This window comes from Sus scrofa, chromosome 15 (genome assembly GCF_054392235.1).
Source record: "Sus scrofa isolate SSC_HxYL_T2T_F1_AM1 chromosome 15, Sscrofa_HxYL_maternal_Yorkshire_Landrace_v2.0, whole genome shotgun sequence".
Taxonomy (NCBI): Eukaryota; Metazoa; Chordata; class Mammalia; order Artiodactyla; family Suidae; genus Sus; species Sus scrofa.
In genome coordinates this window covers 75,388,080-75,411,675 of record NC_139397.1, presented here as the reverse complement: position 1 = coordinate 75,411,675, position 23,596 = coordinate 75,388,080, and the positions used below count along the sequence as shown (strand labels likewise).

At 39.6% G+C, this 23,596-nt stretch overlaps 1 protein-coding gene across 1 annotated transcript; it reads left to right on the top strand.

Annotated features, from left to right (window-relative positions):
* The first annotated feature begins 16,755 nt into the window (after positions 1–16,755).
* Positions 16,756–18,208, top strand: RPRM (reprimo, TP53 dependent G2 arrest mediator homolog). Its single transcript, XM_005652433.4, has one exon. The coding sequence runs from the start codon at positions 17,010–17,012 to the stop codon at positions 17,337–17,339; it is 330 nt and encodes a 109-aa protein (XP_005652490.1). The 5' UTR covers positions 16,756–17,009; the 3' UTR covers positions 17,340–18,208.
* Positions 18,209–23,596: the final 5,388 nt, after the last annotated feature.

The window sequence follows — 23,596 nt, the reverse complement described above, 5'->3', positions numbered from 1 at the left end:
ATGGTTGTAGCTTATTTTTTGATTTCTCCTAGTTCTGCTACTATCTCCATTTTACCGAACACTGTTTCCTTTTTTCCTTTGTTGTTCCTGTTTTGCTCAATTTGTTTTCTATTTCCTTTAGGGAAGGTTTTGATGTGGAAGAGAGTTTGGGCTGATTTATTTGAAAAGTCATGATCACAGACTCTCCTGCCAGCACCTTCCAGCTTCTCAATGGACCACTTGTACTCACCTATTACTGGATTGTGCAAATCAACACATTGCTGATGTTCTCCAGTTACCTCACTGAGCTTCTGGATGAGTATCTGTGCTTTGATTTGGTGTTCTCACGTCCTTCAGATACCCTATTTCTTTCCTCTGCTTCTTCCTGCCCAGACGCTAATAACATATCTTTTAGCTGTCAATTGTTTGCCCTATATTTTAGGCCTAATGAAGATATTTTTTTCACCTCATTTTGTTGTAGATGCAGCCCTGAGGTTTGATTTTCATAAATTAAACTGTTCTGTGTATTTTAATGAGGGTATTTGAGAAGATACATAAACTATTCGATCATTAGCATTATACTCCCAGAATCCTCTGAACTCTTTTAATATTTTACTTATATTTCCTCCATTATGTGCAACTTACCATTTTAATCTTTTTGTAATTAATTTTTAAATTGGAATTGGAATTTTATTTTTCCCCAACCAGTTTCCCTGCATTCATGTATTATAAAATTCATCTCTTGATTTGAAATGTTTAATTAATATAGAAATAAATATAGTATGGTTTGGATCTGTTTCTAAGTTTCCTAATTTGTTCTCTGGGCCTTTCTTTGATTAGTACTGTACTGTTTCAGTTCTTACAGTGAACATCTATGCTCATCAATATCTTTTTCAGAATGGTTTCAAATATTTTCATAAGTATTAAAGTAAATCCCTTTGAGATTTTGACTGAGATAATCCTGTACCTTATAAATGAAATTAGGTAGAATTAAGATCTTTAACTATATTAACTACCTCAACCAGGAATGTGGTACATTGTTTTTGCAAATCTTCTTTTATGCTTTCTGGTAAAGTTTTAAAGTTCTTCTTTGTAAAGCTTCACATTCAAGTTTATTTTATGCATGTTATATGTCTCACTGCTATCAGGAAGTGACTCACTTCTAAAATGTTATATTATTTCTAGTTGAAAGGAAAATTATTGCACACTGACCATTTAATTTCTTTTTTTATTTAACCTAATTAGAAAAATTATTTTCACATATTATATAACAAATTAATATATAATATGTTTTATCATGTTATGTCATCCACTTATTCCTAAAATAAATCATAATTAGTTGGGGTATAGTATTAAGATACTATTAGGTTGAATTAACAGGTATTTGTAATTTCATATTTATTCTTAAGTATAATTTTGTATTTATTTTTAAGTCTGGGGTTAATTTTTGGTATTGTCCTTTTAAGCTTGGACTATCAGGGTGAAACCACATTCACAAAATGTATAAGGAGATTCTCCAATTTTATCTATGATTCGGCACAGTTTATACAGGATGAGAGTGTTTGTTTCTTAAAAGTCTGATTTAATTCATGAGTAATACTGTTTAGGACCAGTATCTTTCTTGAATGCAAAATTTTAATGACTTTTCCAATATAGTACCTGAGTTTTGACCTGCTAGGTTTTCTTATTTTGGGGTCAATTTTGATAATTTGCACTTGTCTAACAAATCAACTATGCTTTACACTCTATTTGCATAGAATTTTATACAATATTAGCTTATAACTTTGAAGACTACCTTTAGATCGTAGTCTTCTATATTGATGCAATAAGTTATAATAAACATTGTGGCTTGAAACAATACAATTTTGTTATCTTAGGGTCTTGAAGTCCAAAATGGTCTTCACTAGGCTAAAATCAAGATGTTGGTATGGTTGTTCTACTTCCTTGAAGCCTTTTTCAGCTTCTAAAGGCCACCCACATTCCTCAGCTCCTGGCCCTTTTCCTGCATCTTCACAGCCAACGACAGCAACCAAAGTTCTCATATCGTATCACACTGACCTCTTCTGCCTCCTTCTTCCCCACATGAGGACCCTTGTGATTACATTAATCATACCCAGAAAATCCAGGGTAGTCCCCCTACTTTAACTGGTTAGCAACTTTACTTCCATTTGCAATCTTCCCCTTAGCAACATATTCAAAGGGCCTGGGGATCAAGACATAGACATATTTTGGAGGGGTGTTATTCTGCTGTCCACACTGCAACTGTACAATTATTCTTTTAAATTAACTTTCAGAGTAACTGCATTGCATTGTGGTCAAAAAATGTGCTGAGGGTTGGTTGGTTTGTAGTTTCAATGTAGTCAAATGCTATTTGTTCAATTTTTGTTCCTTTTTTTTTTTTTTTTTTTTTTTTTTTTTTTTTTGGTCTTCTGTCTTTTTAGGGCTGCACCTGTGGCATATGGTGGTTCCCAGGCTAGGGGTCTAACCAGAGCTGTAGCTACCGGCCTACACCACAACCACAGAAATGCCATATCCAAGCTGCGTCTGTAACCAACACCACAGTTCACGGCAACACCGGATTCTTAACGCACTGAGCGAGACTAGGGATCAAACCCACAACCTCATGGTTCCCAGTCAGATTTGTTTCCACTGCGCTACAATGGGAACTCCCAATTTTTGTTACATTTATTATAAGAAATTCCTTTATATTTTAGTCCAGATATTATGACTCACTTATGGAATGGATTTTATTTTGATATGACTTGGAATAGGAACCTCATTGAATTTAATTTAATCCAGACAAAGTATAGCACCATTTATTCTATAAATCATCCTTTCTCCTATTGATTTGTAATAGTTCTCTCTCCTCACTTAAATTCTTATGCACACTAGAGGACAAGTGTTCTATTCTGAATGAGAATGAGCTCCTATCTTACACCAACTTGAAATGTATTAAAGATGTCAACAAAGAGACCAGAAACTGTTTAACTCCTAGAAGAAAACAAAGGCCTTAGGCTCCTTGACATCAGTCTAAGGAATGATTTCTTTTGTGTTTGACACTGAAAGCAAAGTCAACAAAAGGATAAACAAGAGGGGCTACATCAAACTACAAAGCTTCTGCACAATAAATGCAACAATCAACAAAATGAAAAGGGAACTTATCGAATGTGAGAAAATATCTGCAAACCATATATCCTATTAGGGTTTAATATTCAAAATATATAAGAACTCATACTACCCAATAGCAAATAAATAGGTAACCTGTTAGAAAATGGGCAAAGGACCCAAATCAATCCTTTTCAAAGAAAACATATAAATGGATGACAGATATGAGAAAAGATGCTCAACATCACTAATCATCAGAGTAATGCAAATCAGAACCACAATGAGATATCATCTCACACCTCTTAGGATGGCTATTATCAAAAAGTCAACAAGTATTGATGAGGATGTAGAGAAAAGGTAACCCTTGTGCACTGTTAGTGAGAATGTAAATTAGTACAGCCATTACAGAAACAGCATGGAAATTCCTCAAAAAATGAAAAACAGAACCACCACATGATCCAGCAATTCCACTTCTGGGTATGTATCCAAAGGAAATAAAATCACATCTTGAATAGATATCTGCATTTCCGCATTCATTACAGCATTATTCATAGTAGCTAAGATATGGAAACAACCCAAGTGCCCCCTGATGGATAAAAAATAAAGAAATTCTTTATCTAAATTTCTTTAGATAAAGAAAATGTTAAATATACACAAATATACACATACTGGAATATTATTTAGTCTAAGAAAAGAAGGAAATCTTGCCATTTGTAACAAAATGGATGACCCTGGAGGATGTTATGCCAAGAGAAATAAACCAGACAGAGAAACACAAATGCTGCATGATCTCACTTACATATACAATCTAAAGCATCAAACCTATAGTGACCCAGCGGAAAAGAGTGGTTACCAGGAGCGTATGGAATAGGGAAAATATCCATCCAAAGATACAAACTTTTGATTATAAGATTTATAAATTTTGGAGACCTAATGTACATCAAATACTTGAAATTTACTAAGAGAGTATATCTCAAGCACAAGTGCTCTCCTTTGGCAAAAAAAAAAAAAAAAAAAAAAAAAAAGTAATTCTGTGAGGAGATGGATATACTAATTAGCTTCATTGTGGTAATCATTACACAATGTATTCATATGTCCACACATCACATTGGTTGTACCCCTTAAATATGTACTATTTTATTTGTCATTTATACTTCAATAAATCTGGGAAAAAAATAAGTCTGGAAGTTGGTAATTCCACCTGTATGTAGTAATTACTATTGATGGTCTACTTTGCAATAATAAAATATAAGCTAGGATTTAGAAAAGTAAACATGCCCCATCAATTTTTCTCTCAGTGTGGAAGTACTGTCCAAAAAGGGGACATGAAGAGATATTCAACATGTAAGGATTAACAATTAAAAAAGAGATGAGATAGGGCTCCACTTTTTTCTTAGGGTTCTCAATTGTCTAAGGCTTCTGATATTGAAAATAGCTTTGAATGTGTCACAGATGCATCATCCAGAATTTGGATGTGTTTCAACAATGTCACTACATGATCTCCATAGAGATTAAATTTAAGGCAGGCTCTCCAGCAGTGGCTCTGCAGAATGCAGTCAGACCACTAGATGGATTCATGAACCACCAAAGACATCATTAGCTACGTAGGACATGGAGCTGGTTGGAAACTATCACAGTGAAAGTGGGTCACACAGCAACCTGAAAAAAAAAAAATGGTTTCCAAAGCATCACAAAAGCTCCACTTGCAGCAGAGTATTACAGCTCTGAGTTGCTGAGAGGCAGTAGTGCCTGAAAGCACATCCAAGCAGGAAGGATCAGAGTCACCCTTCACTGTGTGTGTGTACCTGACATGCTGAATGCAAAGACATGCTGTAAAAAGAAGAGCAGTCATGACAGAGGAAGAACTGAAGTCCACAGGGTGGATGTGCCTTCTCTGGTCATATCAGTTAGATTCATTGTGGGGACAATGCCCTCTTTCACAAAGGTGTCTAGCATGACTGAAGAATCTGAAATCAAAAGTGAATGTTTATCTTCTGGACACTGACTTCTGTGAATTACAAAACAAAGCTCTATAAATAAGTCACCCCATCATTGCGTTACCAGGCATGTCTGGTGTGATTTAATTAGTATCACAGGACTTTATACTCTTCATGCAGACTTCATTTACATTAATAATCCTTAGCACAGCCTGCAGAGAGTGTCTCGAAAATGCAAATATGACTTTTTCTATCTGCTGTTTAAAACCCTTCAGTGTACTCCTGGGGCTTTCAAGTGGAAATCCAAATTTCGTAAGATAACATAAAAGCCCTCAGTGGTCTGGCCTCTCCAAAAGCTTTAATCATTCTCCATCTCGTGGTGGTCAGTACTCCAAAACACAGAATTACTTGCTGATACTAAACAGTAAAATACACCTTCTTGCACAAATTGGTCCATTCAGCACACTTCACCTGACCAAGTCCTCTTCTACCCTTCCTTCAAGACATAGCTAAATACCATGTTCTCATCACCACTCTCCCAATGCCCCAGTCTGAATTAGATGCTCTTCATGTGTCTCCCACAGAATCATAGTCTACAATATTTGCCTCTTTGTTGATCTGCCTTCCCAATTACTGGAGGGCAGAGACTGTATCGCTTAGTTCTTTCCTTAGTCCTTTCAGGATGCTACAACAAAAATACCATAGACTGGGTGATTTAAACAGCAAACATGTATTTCTCTTGATTTTTGAAACTGGGAAGTCCAAGATCAAGTTGCTGACAGGTTCAGCGCCTGGTGAGAGCCCTCTCTCTGGTTCATAGGTGGCTGTATTCTCAATACAACCTCACATAGTAGAAAAGGCAAGGAAGCTCTCTGGGGTGTCTTTTATAAGGGCTCTAATCTCTTTCATGAGCGTGGACCCCTCATAACCTAATCACCTTCCATAATGCCCCACCTCCTAACACCATCATATGATGGTTTTCAACATATGGATTTCAACATTTAAATGGGGGGGGGGGCGCAAACATTCAGTTCATAACAGCTATATATCTCTAAATAGTCCACAATTACTTCCCAAAATAAATACATTAATCACGTCATAAAAATGTCTGAAAGATAAGGAAATTGAGTAGGGATATTGGTAAATGATTTCCTCAATACCTATCACTTTTAAGACTTTTACAAATGTCTTTAAAGATATATTTTTCTCAACTGCAAAATCATAGATGTGCATACAATAAATACTGGACCGTTGTTGCCACTATTATCAGTGTATAAATATAGAAACGACACCACTCCTGCTCATTATCTGAAAATAGATGACTGTCATTGTTTCCCTCCATTCTGTCCACAAATCTGCAGAAGACACAAATCTTCATGAGTTCAAATAGCCAAGTCCAAATTCAACAAGCTCTGGGAAAGATTTTGTTTTCCTCTTTTGCTTCCAGTCTCATGTCTCCTTCATTTTTTTTTATATATTCAAGGAAAAGATCACACATTTGTCCTATGGAAATGAAACATACAACTGTGGCTCAGATTAATTGAGCTGAAGCTGATAAATTGGAGAAATTACATCTTTCATGCTTCTTTGCAGCCACCTGCTTCTCCCCATTCTGAGGCTGGTACGAGTCCTATTTCTCTAACATAAGAAGGGATGCTCCAGTGGCACTAAAGGCTTTAGGCAGCTCAGTGGCTTTTTCACTTTAAAGTTTAAATCATGCAGACTTTAAATAGTGGGGAGAAAATCAGAATGAAATAATGACAAAAATTCCGTGGAGCCAAAAACTGTCTCTGCTGAACATCTAAAAATAGGATGCCATAGGTCTACGATGTATCACTCTGAGAATATCTCGGCAAATTCAGTGGTCAGGGTTTTTTAATCTAGCTTGGGGGTGAGTTATTGCATGCTTTCCTTGGCCCTTTATCTCAATTACAGCGAAAAGGTATTAACAGATGAGAACACTGGCTGCTCTTCACCATATCACTCCATGTGCCCATGCACTGAAAGAACGCTCTGACTCAAGAGAACTCACTTGTGTAACACAAGGAAGATCTTCTCTCCTCCCATGGGAAGAAATCAACCATCCCCAATGGCTTCAGGTCAGAGATCCAGGGAGTGTGTTTAATACATGACAAAGGGGGAGTTCCCGTCGTGGTGCAGTGGTTAACGAATCCGACTAGGAACCATGAGGTTGAGGGTTCGGTCCCTGCCCTTGCTCAGTGGGTTAACGATCCGGCATTGCCGTGAGCTGTGGTGTATCCTGCGTTGCTGTGGCTCTGGCGTAGGCCGGTGGCTACAGCTCCGATTGGATCCCTAGCCTGGGAACCTCCATATGCCACGGGAGCGGCCCAAGAAATAGCAAAAAGACAAAAAAAAAAAAAAAAAAAAAAAATACACGACAAAGGGAAGGACACTTGGTTTAACTTGTATTGTTTCCCTCACTTACTGGCTGTTTTTCCTCTGAACTAACTTTATTTGCTTTTTTGTTTTGTTTTGTTTTTTATCTTTTTTTTTTTTTCTGGGGCTGCTCCCGCAGCATATGGAGGTTCCCAGGCTAGGGGTCGAATCAGAGCTGTAGCCGCTGGCCTATGCCTCAGCCACAGCAACGCGGGATCCGAGCCGCATCTGCGACCTACACCACAGCTCACGGCAATGCCAGGTCTTTAACACACTGAGCAAGGCCAGGGATCGAACCCACAACCTCATAGTTCCTAGTCGGATTCGTTAACCACTGTGCCACGAAGGGAAATCAAAGGATAAATTAGGCAGATACAGTCTCTACACTTTAGGAGCTTAAAGTTTAAAACTATTGTAAAAAATGAAGACATGTATTTTCTATTGTAAAAAAAAACTTGCTACCTGAAATCCCTTAAGTTCTACGCTTTAAAATTTTGTCAGTATCATTTTTCACCTATTATAGTCCATTTAGGGTGGGAGAAACTTATACCAAAAATACCTTCCAAATAGATCATCATGATAAATGTAAAGCAACGCAAATATTTTTTTAAATGTTTTACAAATAAAAAGAATAATACAAAAATAATAAATTCTGGATGAGGGTAAACTTTCTAAGTCTAGAAGAAGGAAAAAAAAAAAAAAAACCCTTCACAGTCCATAATTTCCTGAATACATAGTGCCCAGTAGCTTTGCTGATGGTAGCAATTCACCATGTAATCTTTTTGCATGAGGTCAGAGGCCTATCTCTGCAAAACGATTCAGCCTGTTTTTCCTTCTGTGGTGAATTTGGAGAGACATCTTCTTTCTACCTCTTAGACAATTAATTCTTAAAAAAAAAGGTTTATCATTGTATAACTTTATACAAAGAACTACATATATTTAATGTGAACAATTTGATGAGTTTGGACATATGCAAACACCTATAACACCAGCACCACAATTAGGACAACAGACATATTCAACACCTCTCAGACTTTCCTCATGTCCCTTAGTTTTTGTTTTGGGGGGTTTTGTTTGTTTGTTTTGTGGTGAGAACACTAATGTGAGTCTACCCTCTTGTGTGTGTGTGTGTGTGTGTGTGTGTGTGTGTGTGTGTGTGTGTGTGTGTGTGTGTGTCTTTTTAGGGCTGCACCCACGGAATATGTGGTGTATGGAGGTTCCCAGGCTAGGGCTGAATCGGAGCTGTAGCTGCTGCCCTATGCCACAGCCACAGCAACACGGGATCCAAGCCATATCTGTGACCTACACCACAGCTCACAGTAATGCCAGATCCTTAACCCACTGAGCAAGGTCAGGGATCAAACCTTCGTCCTCATGGGTGCTAGTCAGATTCATCTACCCTCTTAATGAATTTTGAAGTGTGCATTAATGTACTGCTGTCTATAGGCAGTATGTTGTATGCAGATATCTAGAACTTACTCATTTGGCATAAATGAAACTTCATATACACTGAAAAACTCATTTTTCCCCAAGCCCAGCCTCTGGCAACCACTAGCGTATTCTGTGCTTTTATGAGTTTGACTATTTTAGATACCTCATATAAATGGAATCATGTAGTAATTGTCTTTGTGTCATGGGACTGGCTTATCTCACTTAGTTGACATGGGCTTTATGTATTACTAGGGTTGGCTTAAATTTGTACATCAAAGGAATTAATTTCATTTCATTTTCATCTCTGTGCTAAGGTTTTATGGCTGACCAAGAGAATGAGAGCATAGATGGGTTTGCTGGTGTGAATGGGCCATCTACCTCCACCATCCGTGGTTGCTGCTGCTGGTTACCACTCTTTTCCAAGATCAGCCAAGCGGTTTACAAGATGGATATAAAAGGTCTCTGGGGGAGGGGGTGATATTTCTAAATGTCTTCTGATGAATGGCTGTGGACAATCTATATAATCTGAGACTCAGAATAGCTTTCCTACACCTGACACCTAGGGAAGAAGAGAATGCAAACTCAAATTGCTGGCTTTCCTGGGGCTGATGATGGATATTAAATATAGATGTTGTGTTTTATGAGGAAAACTATTAATCTTATGGAAGCAATGCTAGACTGTTCCTAAGATGAAAAACCCATATAAAAGGTTGCAAAATTTTCACATCCTAGTTTGATGCCTTGGCAGATGTTATGGGAGCTTTCTGCAATATCATTAAAGCAGAGCCAGGTCGAAGTGTATGTCTTCAGCGACCCACCTGCCAAAAGCAGCTGTGTTAGAGACTCGTCTGTGTCCCCAAGATGGGGATTATGTGAGAGAACTTTCTCTGATGTAATAAATATGTGTGTCTCCTTTAAAAAAAAAAGCAATGAAAGAAATCACAGATAAAAATGTTGACATATTTACATATGAAAGAAAACTCCATGTAACCAAAAGAATGTAGCCTAATTTAGAAGACAAATGAACTGTTAAAATATTTATAAATATTTCATACTTAAGGCTAATGTATTTGATAAATAAGACACTATAAATCAATAAATCAATATCAATAATGAAATGTCAAATGAGAAATAGACAAAGGACCCTAACCTAAATATAAAGATTACAAAGTAGGATATACAGTCCTGTAACAGATATATAGAAACATTGTCCACCACAATGATAATATGCAATTTCAAACAAGGTACCGTATTTTTCTTTCAAACTTGCAATGATAATTTCTAACATCATTCTTGATGTTCAAGAGCAACACTTCCTGAGGGTACTTTCCAAGAATACAAATTTATGGGGCCCATCCAAGACCCACCAAAGCAGAATCCCAGGGGATGGACTCGGGGGACCAAGTTAGGGGAATTCTAATTCAATAAGCTTGTGGTAGGGCTTGGTAATCAGTCATTTCCCAGCCCCATCCAAGGTGCTCTTAAGATAAGGCAAGTTTGAGAACATTGCTCTGAGCAGTGGTCTTAGGCCATAGCTATTCTAATCAATCACCTGGGAAATTAGAAGAAATACAGATATTTGGGTCCTACCCTCAGAAATTCTGATTTAATCCTTGTGGGTTCTATTTGGATATCAAAATTTTTCAAAGCTCTTTAGGTGATTCTAAAATATAGCTGACATTGGAGTTCCCGTCGTGGCGCAGTGGTTAACGAATCCAACTAGGAACCATGAGGTTGCGGGTTCGGTCCCTGCCCTTGCTCAGTGGGTTAACGATCTGGCGTTGCCGTGAGCTGTGGTGTAGGTTGCAGAAGCGGCTCGGATCCCGAGTTGCTGTGGCTCTGGCGTAGGCTGGTGTCTACAGCTCCGATTCAACCCCTAGCCTGGGAACCTCCATATGCCGCGGGAGCGGCCCAAGAAATGGCAAAAAGACAAAAAAATAAAATAAAATATAGCTGACATTGAGAACACCTCCTCCAGAGGACCTGATAAAATGGACATTTGTATGCTTTTCAAATTGAGTGAAGATTTGTAATTCCCTTTTACAAACAATAGGCTGTGTGCTGCTTTTTTAAAATAAGAATTGTTTTTGCTAGAAATTGCAATTGTGTGAATTTATCCCATTAATGTAATCTAAATATAAAATCATTAATAAGCAAAAATTTTCTCTGTAATTGATTCAATAACAATATTTGAGAGGAACATAACTACCCTCCTACAGGGTAATGGTTTAATAAACAACGGTATGTTCAATAATGAAGTACTATACTATACACTCATTAAAAATGTGCATATAGTAAGTTTTTAAAGTTATAGGAAAACAAATGGTTAATGGGGAAAGTAAGGTATAAATTGTATTTACTGCATGGTCAAGACTATGTTAAAATAAGCATAGGAAAAAAGACAGGAAGAAAATACATTTCTAAGGATGTTGATCTTTGAGTTATGGGGAGATGAATAATAACTTCTAGGGGTTATTTTCCAAATTCTTTTAATTTTAGAAATTAACATAGTATTTATGCTAAATCTAATTAAATATTTAGATTTTTTACTGTGTTATACATAATATTTACATTTTTCAAGTATACAGTTCAGTGCCAATAACTCACCATTACCTCCTCCTCCTAGTCCCTGATAAGCAATGCTCTATCTTCTGTCTGTATGAATTCAACTATTCTAAGTATTTAATATAACTGGAATTAGACAATATGTGTCCTTTTGTGTCTGGCTTATTTCACTTAGCACAATGTCTTCAAGATTTATCCATATTATATCAGGTATCGGATTTGTATTGCTTTTTAAGGCTGCGTAATAGTCCGTTGTATGTATGGACCACATTTTGTTTACCCTTTTATCCACTGATGAATATTCGGATTGTTTCCACCTTTTGGCTACTGTGAATAATTCTGCTATGGACATTAGTGTACAAGTATGTGTTTACGTAAAAATCAAACTCCTGGATCATACAGCAATTCTAGATTTAATTTTTTGAGGAAATGCCAAACCATTTTCCATAGCGGTTGCACTACTTTACATTCCCACAAATGATTTGCAGAGGTCCTAATTTCTCCACATCCTTATGGGTTTTCCCTTAACCAAATGAAGCACTTCATATGGAAATCTTTCTAAAATGTATCACTCACTTTGCAGCCTTCTGAAAAAGAAAATATTGAACAAAATTTAGCCTTTTAAAACTGAACTATACAATTGATGCCTCCTCAGGAGCTACTGCAATAGGTTTTCATTTGATAACCATTTTATTTAAAAACCATTATTGGAGTTCCCGTCATGGCTCAGTGGTTAACGAATCTGACTAGGAACCATGAGGTTGTAGGTTTGATCCCTGGCCTCACTCAGTGGGTTAAGGATCTGGCATTGCCATGAGCTGTGGCGTATGTAGGTTGCAGACGTGGCTCAGATCCCAAATTGCTGTGGCTCTGGCATAGGCTGGCAGCTACGGCTCTGATTAGACCCCTAGCCTGGGAACCTCCACATACAAAAAAAAAAAAATTAAAAAAATTAAAAAATTAAAACTATTCTCAGATATTTTTCATAGATCATATCAATCCTTTCACACTCCTGTGAATTATCATCCCACTTCACGGCTAAGTAAATGAGGTACAAAGAGGCAAAGGAATTTTCTAAGATCACACAGCTAGTATGTGAGGACAGCAGCATTCAAAGTCCATGACTTTAAACATTTTGCTAACCATCTAAGAATATTTGCCTCTACGCTTAATATCTCTAAACCAATATTGATACTTAGAAAATTTGTGTATGTTTAATGTTTTATTCTGTTTTTCCTTCTGGTTGTTTGTTGTATTCTAGTGGTTATAAAAGCACTTACCCACAGCCATTTTCTCCTCTCCAAACCACATGTTGATACTGAAGTTCTGTCAGCAAGAAAAAGAAATAGAAAAGACAGTTAAAACTGTGTGAGAAGCAGGAGTTTCCATTGTGGCTCAGTGGTAAGGTACCTGACCAGTATCCATGAGGATGTGGGTTTGATCCCTGGCTTTGCTCGGTGGGTTAAAGATCTGACATTGCCGTGAGCTGTGGAGTAGGTCGCAGATGCAGCTTGGATCCCTGCGTTACTGTAGATCTGGTGTAGGCCAGCAGCTGCAGCTCCCATTTGACCCCTAGCCTGGGAACTTCCACATGCCATGGGTGAGGCCTTAAAAAGAAAAAAGAAAAAAAAAAAACTATGTGAGAAGTAAAAAATGCATACATTTAAGAGAATTTGAGAGATCAGAGTGAAAATATATGAGTTTAGGGTTTTGGCTTTCATAATATCTATCATGGTGGTTCAATGACCTATATGGCTCATTTTGGCTCTCTTTTTGTGTTCTAGGTACCCAGCCTGCCTTTATGAATGAATATGAGGCTTACTCTTACTTACATTGTATAATATAGGGTAATTTATTTATTTATTTATTTATTTAGCCACGCTTGTGACATGTGGAAGTTCCCAAGCCAGGGATGGAACCCGTGCCACAGAAGCCACCTGAGCCACTGCAGTGACAATATTGGATCCCTTACCTGCTGAGCCAAGTAAGACCCACTAGTGTAATTTATTTTTTAAAAAAACCTTGCCCTGGAGTTTTCTCATGACTCAGCAGGTTAAGGATCTGGTGTTGTCACCCCTGTGGCTCTGGCTATGGCTTTGATATGGGTTTGGTCCCTAGCCACCACCCCGAGCACGTTCAAAAAGAAGAGAAAAAAAGAAAAAAATCTTATCCTTTATATGTCTGATATTCTCTTCTTCAAAATGTCCACTTACTATTTTCACAATACACATAGAAACAGAATCAAGGAAAAGGCTTTTGATATGGAAATTGTCTGGTTCTACACCAAGACTATTCAAACTATATATCCAGTGACTACTGCTCACAGAGGCCCATCAATATCACCCTGGAATATCTTTTTTTTTTTTTTTTTTTTTTGTCTCCCTGCCATTTCTTGGGCCGCTCCCGCGGCATATGGAGGTTCCCAGGCTAGGGGTTGAATCGGAGCTGTAGACACCAGCCTACACCAGAGCCACAGCAACGCGGGATCCGAGCCGCATCTGCGACCTACACCACAGCTCACGGCAACGTCGGATCGTCAACCCACTGAGCAAGGGCAGGGACCGAACCCACAACCTCATGGTTCCTAGTCGGATTCGTCAACCACTGCGCCACAATGGGAACTCCACCCTGGAATATCTTTATAGAATTTACTATATGCCACAGATATATTTTCTGGAAAGAACAGAAAAATGTTTCCTTTCTTGTGTAATATGTATATTGTGAAATGCTGAGCATTTAACTTGTTGAAATCAAACATTCTCTCCAATAACGTAGGAGAGGTAGTTATTTAAAAATAATAATGAATTGTTGTATGTATCAAAATCCTTTTCTTTGAGGTGAATTATCAGTAAATTACTCCACTTCATATTGCCATCTGTTTTTCTACGTAAACATTTTTAGAGTATTATTTGCCACATCTCTTAAGATTTTTCTTGGAAATAGATGAATAACAGGAGTGAAGCTGAGAGAAAAATGTTCCCTCAAAATACAAAAGGGAAAGACAATTTCTGTTGAAAAGCTCTAGCAGTTTAATCCCCTTAAATCCAGTAATAAGTGAGTGATAAATGAGAGTTTTGTACTACTAACTTTATAGTTAATGTCCATCTAAATACTCTGAGAAATTTTATTCAACAAAATCAGGCTGGTTGGGGCAGAGGGCTCAAGGAAACAAAACCACTTCCCCAGAGATATGAACTAGCTGATGGGAATAACCATTATCTTATCTATAATTTTGTGGCTGTTAGTGGTTAAAGCTGAAAGAAAATGAAGTCAGAGTATTACCTAATTTCTTTTAAGAATGTATTTCTCAAATCTAGAGGTTTAACATTACAGAACCTCCACTGGACTTCAAATTTTGCTCATGTTTACACTGACTTCTGACTAAAACATTAATATTGTTAATATCAATAAATATGCTCAGATTCTGAAATGATTCAATTAGCAGTCTTAGGAACTTTTCGTAACTGGACCTGACAAATATACTATAATTCTACTTGTTTCTGTCACATAAAAAGGGAGTATTCTTTCTACTCATCCATATCCAACTTGTATTAAACACACAATCCTGTACAAGCTAATATCCCTTAAAGTTGACCTCTATTCTCCATCTTTTGCTTTTCCAAACTCCTACTACTTGCCTCTACCATTCATTTTAGTATTGCCTTATATTATCTTAAATTATTCTATGATTTTCTCACATAGGTATTGTTTTACTGTTAGGTATCACCCATATGAACTAAGGCTGACGATAGAGTGATATTTAAATAAGTTTTTTTTAATCAATAAATAATAAATTTATCCAAAGAAGCAACTGTCGGGAAAGAAGCATTCTTCAAGACAATTATAACCATGGGAAACTAGAACAATAACCCAGGTGAATTGTGGATGAGGCCCAGAAGCCTGGGTCTTGAGCTATTAAACACCCCCCCAAAATTAAAAAAAAAATTAAAAAAGCTATTTAGAAGGGTCTAAACTTAATAGAGCTGACATAAAAATTAACATCCAAAAGTTGAAAACTCTCTGCTAAAATGCAGTTCACTCTATTGTGCTCACAAAGTAGTACAAAAACACACTGAAACCTGTGAAAATGGAGTTAATTATGTTTGGGGAGACAAAAATCAGAGCGTTTAACAAGAGAATATAACAGAATTCAGAAAAAGGGTTGAAAATGGCAAGGCAGCTACTTTGTTTTAATAGAAATATAATAAAGGTATTCTATCAAAAGTTTGGACTAGACTTCAAATTACTTCAAATTTCCAGCTGCCACACTTGAAAGAAAAAGGAAGGGAAAGAAGAAGAAAAAAAGTAGAAAAAAAATTTTAAAAACTCTAAAGTATTCTTCTAGAACTCAAGAAACAAGCTAACAGGTTTGTAACATTTCACTGAAACCAGAAGCAAAATCACAATGGGCTGAAGCCTCAATCAGACCCCTAGAACATCTGCAATTTTGTTTAAATGACTAAGGTGAAATACATTAGCTTACGGAAAATGGGGAGGGCTTCCAGCAGCTGGCCAGTATTCTAAGTAATGGATGTTGATGAGCAATTCCCTTAAACAAGTGATTTACTGCCAACAGAGCAAAACATTGGAAGTACATCCAAAAACTCATTGGCAATTAAGATTACAAGGGTGGCCATTCTGTCCACTTCCCCCCTCCCTTACCAGAGAGGTGACCCTATTTCTGCCAACCGCTTCTACACAAAGGCCACCTAAGAACCTTTCCTTCCCCTAACTCCCTTTCCTTTCCCTCAAAAGTCACTATAAAAACGGCCTTACTCTTCCAATTGCTTCTTCTCTCCCTCCCTTTCTTCCTTTCTTCTTTCCCGTCTTCCTTCCCTCCCTGCTTTTCTTTCTTCCTAAAATCGTTGCTTTTTAAAAAAATACACCCCTACTACACTAGAAATCTGTCGCAAGCGAGACAAAGTCAGGCACAGGCGGCGGGTCCGTGCATTTGCCAGCAGCATCTGGCATCTGCGACTCATTGCTACTTTCCACCTCCCGGAGGTGAGAGAGGCGGGAGGCAAAGGACATGCTGAGCTGGTGTGACCCAGTTCTTAGGAAACTTTCGGCCAGTCGCAACTCTTCCCCCACCCGAAACTTCAATCATCCTTCAAGCCAGAAAATTACAGAGACTTCAGCCTAGCCTTTGGAGCTGGACCAGAAGCGAAGCAGGAAAGCTACAAGAAGAGGTTTACCCCTTTGCTTCTCCTACAGTCCAACCGCGGCGGGCGCACAGCGGCGGCGCGGCCGGAAGGGGCCGCTGTTCACTCAGAGCAGCCGCCTTGCCGCCGCGGTCCGCACCTCCCACGGCCCCGCTGGCCCAGCCCCGCCAAGTTCCAACAGCCCCCAGTCGAGCCATCTCCGGGAAGGAGCGTCTCCCGGGCAGGATCGGACCGCTCAGACTAGCCAGGCTGCGGCGCGCGTCGCAAAGGCTCCGGGGGAACTCCCACGGCTCGGAGACTTTGGAAAGGAGAGGGCGAACAACCCCCGCGCCCGCAAGTCGGCAAGTGAGCGCTCAGCTCACCTGTTTCTTCCGCGCCACCGCCTTCCCACCCCTCGGACCCGCGCCTCCCCGGGCGCCCGCCCGCTCCCGCGATGAATCCAGCCCTGGGCAACCAGACTGATGTGGCAGGTCTGTTCCTGGCCAACAGCAGCGAGGCGCTGGAGCGCGCGGTGCGCTGCTGCACCCAGGCGTCCGTGGTGACCGACGACGGCTTCGCGGAGGGCGGCCCGGACGAGCGCAGCCTGTACATCATGCGAGTGGTGCAGATCGCCGTCATGTGCGTGCTCTCGCTCACCGTGGTCTTTGGCATCTTCTTCCTTGGCTGCAACCTCCTCATCAAGTCCGAGGGCATGATCAACTTCCTGGTGAAGGACCGGAGACCGTCTAAGGAGGTGGAGGCAGTGGTCGTGGGGCCCTACTGACCGGTCCCCGACCCCCGCGGCAGCCGCCCCACTTCTCCAGCCCGGCCGCGCCCCCTCACCATCCGAGACTAGGAGAAGAAAACCTGTCGGGAGTCAATTATTTCTGTTGACTTCTGCCTTTCGGAATGAAGCAACACGTTTCTCGCTCGCCCTCCCAAAGTCCCCAGGCCTGGCTGGAGGAGAGAGCCCTGACTGGACTCAGCAGCAAGTGTCAAAAAGAAAGCGATTAGGGCGCAGAACTTTGGAAGCTGCCGCTAGCGCGGGATGCGGGGAGACCAACCCGGCCGAGGCCTCTTTCCACCCGCAGGTGGGCCAAGCTCTGGGGGCAGGTGGAGAGGGCGGGCATGGAGACACCAGCGGCACCGATTGCCTGGTGACCGGAAAACTGACCCATATACGCCACTCAACAGAACTAATGCGGACACACAAATCCGTGTCCGGGTTCGCGCCCATTCCCTCGCGCTCCTCCCAGCCCTGGCAGGAGAGGCGATAAATACTTTTGATTGATTGTAACGTGCTGTTTTAAGGGATTTTGTGTTTGTTTGCTTGAATACAAATATTTGATAAGTATTTTTTTCTGCCCTAGTGGCCCGTTTGCCTGCCTGCGGGTTAGAGTTTTGTGTTGGGAGAAGGGGTGGGGGAGGGGTAGCCTGCGAATGTGAACACGGTGAGTTGTTTCTTTTATCACATTTCCCACTAGGTCTTTTGCGGGGGCTGGCACTCCTGTTGGCCCCCAGGCAAAGACCCAGAATAGAACTCATAGCTCGTGACTGCACGGTTTACGCCACAAAAGTGCTCTTGACATTCGTGACACCGTTTTGACTTTTTTTTTTTAACATTTACCTAATAAATGCAACATTTAAGTGTTTTGTTCCTGGCCTCCTGGTGATCATTCTGCGCTCCCCTCCCGGCGGAAGGGAGTGGGCGAGGGTGAGGACTTGGGTTACTTGTCGGGGTGTAATTCGCTTTGGAGATCTGTGATTCAACTCCGAGATCCCACGGGGATGAGGGTGGGGGTGACGGAGAGGCTCAGGGACGAGTAAAACAGGGCCCAGCCACAAGCACAGGAGCCATCCTGGAGGCAGCATCCTTTGTTACAGTTAGTATTTTTTATTTCATTAGGCTCAGCTCTCTGAGCCAGCAGAGAGGACACGAGGCCCCCGCGGGAAGTTTACACTTCCGTTCCGTACAGGGCTCCGGTGGGAACACACTGGGTTACACCCGCTAATGAAAGGAAGAGACAGCCTTCTGGGAGAGAATCTTTCCCCTGACCAACGTCAGCAAGATGGCATCAGGATGCTGATGAAAGAAAAAAAATATATATCAAAGAAAAGTAGCTCCTAAAGCACACAGTGACACTAATTCTCCCTGGGGTAAACTATTGTTATTAAAATATGGCATGCATTGTCTTTGCCATATTATGTTTTCTAGCTTAAGGGCGAAATTAAAAGAAAAACCAGGAGTGAGTAATCAGCCCCAGGCCAGAGCAAAAGGTTCAGAGGAGTTAGCAGAAGTTCTGAATGTCGAGGATGTGTGTTATAACCCAAACTGGGAAAGCTGGACCTGAGTGGAACTACAGATGGTCTGCAGGCTCAGAAATTGAAGGGAATTTAGAAAGAAGCGCCTGGAAAACCACGAATGAGAAAATAACCCAAAGGATACAGTAGCTTCAGGCTTAAACTTGACATGAGGTTTTGAGCAGTTTATTTTTAAACCTGGGGTAGGATCCTAAATATTTTCAAGGATATTAAGAATCCTCTACTATGGAAGGAGCAATTAAAGGCTTCACAGTAACAGATATGAGATGGACTAACATTTAAAAACAAGGAAGTGTCTCATTTAATTGGAAAGAGGCACAACTGGATAAACAGTCAGTGATTTAAGGGTTGGGGGCAAAAAGTTTGGGTGTCCTTTAACATCCCTTAACATTATAAAGATCTATTTCACTCCCAAACTAATCTTGTCAAGAATTATGACCCAGAATGGGTTTTTTTGAATGCTAATAGATATCAGGCTTGAAAAAAACAGGGGGATTTTGAAGTTCTGCCTGTTGATCCAATATTTTCAGCAGGGAAGTGTTTGCTCGTTTGTTTCTATCTGGGCAGGGAAGCAGGGTCAAATTGTAGTCAAGAGTGAGTGAGTCATAGATGGCAGTTTATTTTTGCTAATGGGTAAGATAGGAAATGAAGACCTCTTATTTTATAGTTTCTGCGGCACCAAGTTAATCTCCTGTCTCCATGTTTCAAAGGGAGAAGCAAAACAGAACAACCAGTTTACACAGGACAAACCAGACATTTAAAAGAAAATCTTTTGTTTTTCTTTGTTTTGTGGCTGCAACATCTGCTAAGGGTCTCTTATTCCAAAGATTTATTAGCCTACAGTGAATCTAATGCTCTGGTGGAAATTGATTTGAAATCAAAAAAACCAATCAACTAGAGTGTGTGGGACTCATATTGTACTCTGCTGAATGCAAGACGTGTGTTTACAGTGCATTTCAGAAACAGAAAGGTCTCAAACCTATAGGTCACTTTGTACTTGTTTGTACAGGACAGAGGATTTCATCTAAAGCTAAAGTCCTGAAAGTTGAAAGCAGGGTCTGCCAAAGCCCCCACTACTCTCCCCTCTACTAATACTCTTTATCTCTGCTATCACTACAATCCATCTCCATCCTTGTTCCTCATAATACTTGTTCACACCAGCTTTCCTCTTCCCTGCATCTCGAAAGCAAAATTTACGGTTTCTCCTTATCTCAACCATCCAGACTTATTCTCTTACCACCAGAAATGGTGATAGTCACAAAGCAGAACCTGCAAAATTTAGTCCTTAGAAAAGATATGTGAACAGAGTTCTATAATCCATGATCTATGCATTATACAGAGACACACATGATCTGAAAATGTCATAGCCCCGAGGACCGTTTTCTGCCAACAACTCTTCTCTACAGCCCTTAGATCCTTTTGTTACTTAGAGAGATGCTAAGTGGTTCTGGTTGTTATAGATGAGGCAGTGTGTGCAAGAGGCTTTTTACACTCCCTATTCCCCAATGGCCACAGGACAACCACTTTCTTGGGCCCCACACCACTCCCTGTCTCACTCTGCCTTGGACTCCCTCTTTTCTTCCCCCAATCCTAACAAATGCATTAAATGAAACTTTTAAATCCTGCCCAGCGTTTATGGAGCGTTGATCCTTTCCTGCAGATGTGCTACAAGGAAAGTCAGTTTTAAAAGTCACTTTCTGGGTTTAGTGTAATAAAACAATGTCAGCCTTAAGAGATAGGGAATGGAAAGGGATAAATGCAAACAGTCAGATTTTATCATTCCACACTTAAGTCTACCATTTGGTCAGTAATTACTGGGAAGTCCTGAGAGAGAGAGAGAGAGATGGCTTCCTGTAAAAGCTTGCTGGATCTGGCATGGTCCATGGGGAGGCATCTGATACATCCTGAAACCCTTCTGGAAATACAGCAGAAACAGGGAGAGGTTTTCGTGAGACATAGCAAGTGGATTAGCAAGGTTGTAACCCCTCTCAGGCTGTGCAGGCAGCCACTGATGCCTCTGTGCCTAATTGGGCGGCTTCTACATAAGTAGCTTAACCAACTGTTAATAAATGTTATTTTTTTAAGATTGTTGTTATGAATCTTCCCACTTTCTCTGAAAATGTATCAAGAACTTGAGTGTTGAACACCCTGAGGGCTGCTAGAAGGAAGCCGAGGCACAAAAGTCATACTACTGTGTTAAGTCTAAGATAATGCTTGCTTCTAACGGTCCCTGTGCCTGTTTTCTGATTTTCAAGCCAGCCTGGCCTCTCACTGGATCAAGGTTCAGTATCGTTACTATGTCTACCTATACTAATTCTGAGTGCAAGAGGAAAGAGCATACTGTACTATGATGTAAGAAAGTTTGGTTCTGGTCTCTAAGTAACTGAGTAGCATCAGCCCTAAAATGAGGAAGATGTCATTCAAAATGACATTCCTATTTTGTGATTCTATTGAATTAATTTGTTTAATGTTTCCCTGTCTCTTAAAATGTTTTGGAGCTCCCTTCAATAGATATCTTAGAAATATATTTGTCACTCCAATCTTGGTCCTTCGGGTAGGGACCCACCCCCCAAAGTCAAGTGCTCCTTCAACTCAGGATATTTACAAAAGCCAAAGCAACCTTTCAGACATCTAGCCAGGCCTGGGCAGACAGCAATTTCTATGCTGACAGATTACACATCATCTAACCAGTGCCTTAAATATCCCAGATCTCTATGTTCACACTGGAGGAAGCAATGAAAGGAAAGTGCAGTGAATTAAAGAGCACATTATTAGCAAGCTGTCCTTCTAGGTCTGTATACATTTAGACTGATATGCATTGTTGTTTATAGAAACTTCTTGAATGTTTGAAGAATAATTAATAGCCAATTTTTCACTCCCAAAGCATGTTTCCCTTTGAGCTGCTGCAGTAGCACATAGCAGCTGTTCCGCGTGCAGTTTAAAGCCTTCCTTAGCCCTGGCTTATTGGACCTGTCACTTTGGGGGTTGCAATGCCAGGAAAGGATTCCAGGGTTCAGTTTGTTCTGTAAGATTCAAACCTAGGTTGAAAGCCTGTTGAAGCAGTAAGTCTACAGTAATACCCCAAACGGGAATCAATAAATCTTTTATCCACCTGCCAAATCCCATTTAGATATGTGCACAATAGCTCAAATGGGATATGTTTTAAAGTCTGCTCCAGCAGTAGTAACTGTTTCCTAATGTCTGAATTTGAAGTCTCAGTGGTTAACCACTTCAATGGCCAAATTCACTGTTTTCCTTTCCAAATATTTTTGTATTGTTTTAAATGTTTAAAATGTTTAAAAGCCCAAGATTAATTTTTATAGCAGCAGCTTAGATTTAAAAATTCTTGGAAAGTAGAGTTCAGGAAAAATATTATCAGCAAGTCAAGTAACTTTTCTGGTGATCCTAAGAGTCTAAATTTATTCCTTATATTTGAGAAATTCAGAATATATCAGAGGGGAACTTCTATAAGGACAATTGTAAGGATAACTAAATGCATTTTAAAATACTCTCCAGTAAGCTTGCAAACAGTGGCTTACTTCTAACTTAAGTAACAATACCATACTAAATGAGAACAAACAAGTCATTATTTTTATTTGTTTATGTATATTTTGAAGGGATTATGGGTAAATAGTTTCCTTTACTAAATACATGTAAGCACTCGGTTGCCGAAATATTTCTGAGTGGGTAAATGCAGGCACAGAGTGATCAATACATAGAAGGTCAAACCATCTGTGATAATGTTGGATCAAAACTCTGTCCTGCCCCCATTTTAAAACTGCTTTCCATTCAATAGTAACATTTTCTGAACTCTTAATTCAAACAGATAGCATCTGCCAAGCACCCCTGTGTATGTGGTACATTACAACTTATTACTAAAAATGAGACAATTCCTATTCATGCAGGCCATGAAACACAGGCACAGATAAATACACATAAGGGAAGGCATATGATCTACCCACAGAATCAAATAATAAAGAAACCGTTCCTATTTACTATTTCTGGAAGTCATAGTGATATAAATACACATAACTAATTATGCTCCAGCCTATGCACTGACATAGTTTATTACAGGAAGAAAATGTTACAGCTTTTCCTATCAATTTTTCTTTTTGTATTTGCCTTCCACCCTCACCAGTTCCTCTCATTATGTACTCCTACCCTCACCCACATCTAAAGATATACTACCCTGAAAGAGCCATCGATTTTTATCAGACCAGGACTCCAGATGTCTGATTGCTTTGGGAAAAAAATCCCTCTGGGATCCAGAGTGTCTCTTTGGCTTATTTATTTTCCTATAAATTGAGCAGGATCATATAGCTCATATTCTAAATAGTATTGATCAAGGCATGTGAGCACTCCTATACTCTCATATTGTATACCAACAAAACATCCGTTTCACTGCAGACTAAATCTAAGTATTACATATTCTCCAATTCTTTGTTTTACACTATTTATTTGCTTACAAGAAAGCAATGCATAGAAAAAGCTGCAAGTAAATACTCCCAAAATGTTCAGTAAACAAGATTTATAGGAGGTGCCTAGAGTTTTACAATCATCTCTATCTTGAGATATATGTTTCAATCTTCATCTAAGAATTGGAAAGAAAAAGAAGCTAAAACCCCAAGGGATAGAAAAGTCAGAGATTATATATTGTACAAGCTTGAAAATCTTTAAAAGCTAAGCTAAGAGAAATGAGAGGGGATCCTAAATTTGAAG